At 28.7% G+C, this 6,673-nt stretch overlaps 1 protein-coding gene and 1 non-coding gene across 2 annotated transcripts in view; both read right to left on the minus strand.

Annotated features, from left to right (window-relative positions):
* Positions 1-119, minus strand: LOC124806115 (U5 spliceosomal RNA). The gene has a single exon (XR_010643847.1). It is a non-coding gene; the product is annotated as a U5 spliceosomal RNA (small nuclear RNA).
* Positions 120-6,319: 6,200 nt separating this feature from the next.
* Positions 6,320-6,673, minus strand: part of LOC101237447 (glucose-6-phosphate exchanger SLC37A1) — a 43,050-nt gene continuing 42,696 nt past the window's right edge. The window contains exon 12 of the mRNA XM_065818307.1: positions 6,320-6,673. This exon is cut by the window's right edge and continues 115 nt beyond it. Coding sequence (XP_065674379.1) covers positions 6,610-6,673 — 64 coding nt within the window. The 3' untranslated portion in view covers positions 6,320-6,609.

Raw genomic sequence — 6,673 nt, forward strand, 5'->3', positions numbered from 1 at the left:
CGGTTCGCGTTAGCAAACCAAAGAAAAATTGTTAAATACTCATTAATATGGCCTTCTCCACGGAAATCTTTAGTAAAAGGCGAAAGATTTGTACGTTTAATGAAGAAAGCCCAGAGTTATATGAAAAGAAAACTTTACTGATTATATAATTTATAAAGTTAAATAAGCTTGTGGTGTTAGTTTTTTTTAAATAAAACTTTTTAAATGCATTATTTTGTAATGTTATTAAACTTGAAATTTTTTTTTTATTATTTAGACCTAAATGTTTCAAAACCACTAAATACTGTTCGTATTTAGTGGTTTTGAAACATTTAGGTCTAAATACTGATTTATAGACCTAAATGCCACAAAACTTTTAAAAACCGTTACAGTATGCGCATTACATTTGATTGAAACAGCCGTACCTTAATTTTAATCAAGGCACCACTGTTTCATTGTATCGGTTGTTTTCAAAAATCAATAATTTTTTTAATATTCTGATTTAGATAAAATCTGACGGTTGAACAGAGTATCTTGATGTACTTTAGAATATTCTAAAATTCAATTATTTATAACAGATTAAGACAAATTGAGTTAGAGCATTTGAAATGTGATCAATTTTGCTGATTTTGTGACACTTTTTCCACCATTATGAATCAACTTAATGTAATTTTTTTTTCTTTTTAAATTAACTTTATTCTCTCCAAGAAACTATATAAACACTTAAATATAGTAGCTTTTTTTCATTTCTCAAAATTACCTTTTTTATATGACTATTACCTTAACAACTAAAAAAAATTCAATTTATCTAATTGTTCACAGTAAAGCAGAGGCGATTTTACGGGGGTGGTGGGGGTGTTCCAAAAATTAGCTTGGAGAACGGTTGTGAAATTTAAATAAAGTATTTTGAATGTAAAGATAATAATAACACAAATAATAATGTGGTTTTACATAATTTGTTTTACAATAACCATCACTTTAAATTTCCACATTTTGCTTAAATCTTTACGTTGAGCTGTATCCGTGGTATCTTATGTCAACCACTGTGCATAAAATACTTATGCACGGATCTACAGTCATAGAGCATGCAGTTTTATCTATAGGTGCTTTGCCGGAAGAAGCAGCAGAAGGCAAAGAATCCAAAGTCGAGAAAAAACGGAGTCGAGAAAAATCGAGAAAAAAACTCCGTCGGAGTCGAGAAAAAATCGGAGTTTCGATAATACTTTGTTATCTTTTAACGAACAAGTTTTATCTAATAAATGGTTTTCTAACTGACATCGGTTAGGAAGAAGGCGTGAACTTTCAGTTAAATGCCCTTCCGCGGTGCTCTGTAATAAAGACTTCTTGAGGTACCTATAGTAAAAAAAATAAAAAAAATTAAAAAAAAAGGCATTTATTCTGAAGATCTTTAAAAATAATATTTTAAAAAGATGAAATCATCTATCATTTCATCAGAAAGTGAACTATGAAACTTTGTGGCAAATCTGGAAGACGAGAAAACTCTTTCTGCTTCCGAGGAAGTTGCTTGAATTCTGTGGATGTCTAGTTCAAATTTCAAAACTGCTTCTGATTTCACACCAGTTACTTCATATTCTTCTAACTGATCGGTGAAGGTCTTGACTTCTTTTGGGGTTTTAGCTGTTGATTGCTTTTGATATAGAACTTCTTGAATTTCGACAAAAAAAGATGTCGATTGTGATGGTCCTTCTTGTTTGCTTTTAGCGCGATTATCTGATTTTGGTTGGAGACTATTTTTGAAAGCGAAAAAAAAATTTGTGGTTTTTATTAAAAAAAAAATCGGGATTGTGCAAATAACGACTCAATGATACCAACATAATGTTTTTACGATTTTTGTATCTGGAGATTAACACCTCTGTAAAATTAAAACTGATGTCAGTTTCTACAACCTATAATTTCCTTATTAACGTTTCCATAATGATGTCACACTTCAAAATTGTTGTATTTGGTTTTTCCAAGCGAACTGCAGCGTCAGCAATGACTTCCAATAAGTCAGACAACGATTTTAAGAAATCCAAGTCAATTTCATCTAACATGTTTAAGCAGTTTAGTTTCTCGAGTGTTTTTTTTACAGCTTCTAAGCAATCCAAAAATCTTTTGATCATCTGAAAAACACTGTTCTATCTAGTGCGCTTGTCAAGCAACAGTCTTTTGTCATGCGAAGATCCGTAAATTTTGTGTATTAAGAACTTCATATCGAAACTTTCAATGTAGCCAATTCAGCGATCATTTAACATTTGGCTTCAGCATGAAACATCTTAATTTTATCTGAAATTTTGGACGCTGACTAGGACAAACTATGCCCATAATTTTCAAAAAGCATTCTTAGTGTTTCAGATTGAGTTATGGACCTAATCGAATATCCATCAAGAGCTGTCAACTTGGCAAGAAGATAGCTATATGACATCTTATTCAAAACTGGTCTGGAACTGGATGGTTTTAAATCTATTTTCTCGCAACTTTTGACGTGACCAATTAGGCCGTTTGTGCTGCTTCCTGGACAAGCGACTCTTTTATGGCATTTTTTGCAATCTCCGTATTTCTTATCATTTACCACAACTTTATCAAAGTATTTCCACGCTTCCAAAACCATTTTTCTCTATAAAAGAAAAATTATCTATTTGACTGTGCTAGATATTTGTTCTTAATTTTATTTTAATTGTGATAAGTTATCACATTTTAAATTTTTGCAGACTTATATTATCAGAAGGATGCCAATATTTACCTCCAGGAAGTTGATCACAAGATTGTCCTTTAAGAACAACTAATAAAGAATGATAAATCACTCCTAATGTCTGCAGTGTTAAAATATCTAAATCAGTGTCAGCAGTCTCTTTAAATAATTTATCATACAAATATCTTTATGAATATTAACATCACTTGGACTGAATATAGGTATTTTCGAAATCATAATTGATGATGCACGCTTCTGAAACCATTTTTTTCTATAAAAGAAAAATCATCAAATCGACTGTGACACAGATATTTGTTTTTAATTTTATTTTAATTGCGATTATCACAATTTTAGTTATTAAGTTATTTATTCTAATAGGTAAGTATAACTAAACATCAATTATTATTATTTGTTATCACTGATAACATTTTATTACACAATTTCGCCACAATGCACAATGGGCCGAATATTAGACTTTGGAGGACAAAATTATTTTGATCATACGAAATACGACGTTATTGTAAAAAAAAAAGTATTATATGTTTAAAACTTACCTCGTTATTTTAAGACCAGTTTTTGTATATATTATAAATAATGATATTGATCTTGACTAAACTTTTTTTTTATAAAGGTAAACTATAATTAGTTAAAATACATTAAATAATATCACACACGCATAATATTTTAAAAGTTACTGTTTACAATATCTTTGCCTAAAAATTAAAAAATTCTTGCTTTTTTGACCAAAAAAAAGATATTTTATTAAGCATTACATTTTATTATACCGCAACTGATTTTGGTGGATTTAAAAAATTCTACTATTGAAAAGATACTATTATACTCAAAAGAGTTTTTTAAATAGTACAATGGAAAAGTACGAGTATATATTATTATATGGTTTTGTATAGAATAAGCTTTCTTTTTTTTTTTTTCCACCACCACCACCTGGCCCACTGTGCTTTACTAATTGCTTTGCAATGTAAATTAGTGTTGATATTGAACAAAGAGAGCACTTATATTTTGAAAACAACTAGAACTATTGTAAAAGCAGCGTAGAATTAAAATAAGAATTTAATTATTTTACGAGTAAAAATTGATATTTTCTAAAAACCTCGTCGAAGTTCCGTTGAAGTTTCTCGATTTCTCTCGAACTCCGAAACACCGAGAAAAATCCGACGAGACGGAGTTCCGAATGGATCCATTGGCAGAGTGCAAAAGTAATAATATTTCCGACAATATAGGGAACATTATAGCAGGAAATTCAGCAGAGTTGCCTATTATATGGATGTCATCAACAAACTTTTGCTAACATCAGATCCATTTCTGAGAAGTGTTCTAAGCTTCTAAAAAGAGCAAACCTTTTAAACCTAAAACTATGGGAAAGTTATCGCCTTATGAAGAAAACACTACTAAGAAAAATGACGATTGCAATGTCGACGAATCAGATGAAGATGAATGGAGTGCGTCTTCAGATTAGATTTTAGCTTTTAAATTTATTTAAAATACTTTGTAGAATTGAAAATAAATAAACAAAAAAAATCCTCCCTTTTTTCTACCTTTTATTGATTATCAGTAACCCCAATTGCATAATTACCCGCATTGTGAGGATGATTTTGACTTTGAAATGATTCTATTAAAATAAAGTTTAAATATATATATATATATATATATATATATATATATATATATATATATATATATATATATATATATATGGAAATTTTTTATATATATATTTGGAAATTTATTATATATATATATGGAAATTTAAAGTGATGGTTATTGTAAAACAAAGTATGTAAAATTACATTATATGTTGTTATTATCTTCACATTCAAAATACTTTTTTTAAATTTCACAACCGTTCTCCAAGCTGATTTTTTCAACATTCAATGACTTGATCTATATTGCTACACTTAAAAAAACAGCTGCCATAAAGTGCCATAAATATACTTTTATGGAGTGTACACAAACGGTGTATTTATAAAATAAATATTTTTTTGCGGTAACTTTAATAAAAATTTTTTTAACAATTTTACTTTAATTAAATATATTATTTATAATATTTCACTAATGAACTATATGTATTTTTATATTTATAAATATACTTTTTTTATTTATAAATATACTTGTTAAATATATATTTTAAAAATATTTTACTTTATTTAAAAAAAGTATTTTGCTGAAACTCATTATTAAATTTGTTGTTGCGGTAACTTCAATGAAATATTTTTGATCGACTTTTTCGGTCACTGTGAGTATTTGACCGAAATGGGTGGGTGGGTTATTGTAAAACCTTTTTAAGGTTTCACACCTTCTCATTTTATTTGCAGAATCGCCTCTGCAGTAAAGATTTGCTTTTAAAGTTTGTTCAGGTCTACGCACTTTAAAATGAACGAACCAGCGAATACTCAACACTAAACACAAAAAATTGTTTTTTTAAGATGCAAACCTAAGTTTGCCACTCTTTGGTGCCTAATAGACGTCCCCCACCCCCACCCCCCGCTAATTAATTTTTCAAAAATTTTCCACCCAGGACAGCCTTGTCCCGGCTTTTTTAGAAATTTTAGAAAAAATTCCATCCAAGACAAGACAATTTTTTATAAAAATTTATATATAATAATTGTGTTTTCAGACACTAATATATATGTTAATAATTAACAAAAACATTACTTAGTTATTGCTTTTAAGTATTTAAAAAAACTCGAATTTTTCCACCCCCCCCCCCGCGCTTAATCAGCCCCCCTGCTTATTAAGTTTTAGTAATATTTCCAACCCCCCACCCCCTTCTATTAGGCACCAAAGAGAAATATCTTGCAAATGTTTTTGGATGAGCAACCAAGACTGGTTAAGAACTTTATTGTTGGCACAAGTTTGCTTCTGTTTCATTCCCTCATCTTTAACATACCATTGTGTAAATTAATGTCTTTATCAATGCGAGTCGTTAATTAGATATTATTTACACATTTGAACTTAGAAAATCATCTTTGACATTTACAATCATCTAAGCCATTGGAATAAACAAAACAACTTTGATAAAAACTGTTGTCCTATTACTCTTGTGCAATTCAAAAAGCTGAACAATACCAAATATATACCTGTTCTGGGATTTGGCCTGTCATTCCATCATAAATTGCACAAAAAAGTATTAAATTTAATTATGAGTAAAGAAGTCACTCCTTAAAACGTTTTTAGCACGACTTTAAAGTACACAGTGAGGCTAAAAAGTATTTCTTACTAACAAAGAAGTAAAAATATTATTTAAAAACGTCACCTGAAAAAAAAACCAAATAGCTATTTGATTACTTTGTTTATCACGTGATAGCTTCGTTATTGAATTATCTAAGACTGCTTATTTTTTCACTTTTTTTTATTTTCTTTTAACATACCCCAAATATTTATAAATTTGTGATTTTAAAAATATTTGATTTATAGTTTCTACATCTCAACCCTTCTTTCCCAAATACTTTTTTGCTATGAAATTTTTGTATATTAAATATTTATTTATGATTAGTATAAAATTTTTAAATTTGCCCTTGATCGTAAAGATCGCGTCAATGGAGATAATTTTACAAGTACTAATTTTAATATTAAAATTTATAATAAATAAGTTTAATAACATAATAATTAAAAAGAATTCAAAACATCTTATAGACTTATAATGATCTTTAACTTTCCTTAACATATTACCATATTATTTACTCTAATTTACAATTAATACTAATTTAGCAGGAATAAAGCTAAATTACATGTACCGGACCGCAAGAAAACAGTATTAAAGATTGCTTTACAATGATTACATTTAACAATGGAGTGATTGTTCTGTTCAAGTCAAACACCACCTTAAACTTACTTTAGAAAAGTATAAAATGTTGGTATTTATTACCCTCATCTTGCGGCTTTATTAACACTATCGTTGATACGTCAAAATGTGATACCTATATCATATTTGTAGTGTTTCGTCTAACTTTATCGTTCATAATGGCAGCTTTTGCCATAGCA

This window comes from Hydra vulgaris, chromosome 14 (genome assembly GCF_038396675.1).
Source record: "Hydra vulgaris chromosome 14, alternate assembly HydraT2T_AEP".
Lineage (NCBI taxonomy): Eukaryota > Metazoa > Cnidaria > Hydrozoa > Anthoathecata > Hydridae > Hydra > Hydra vulgaris.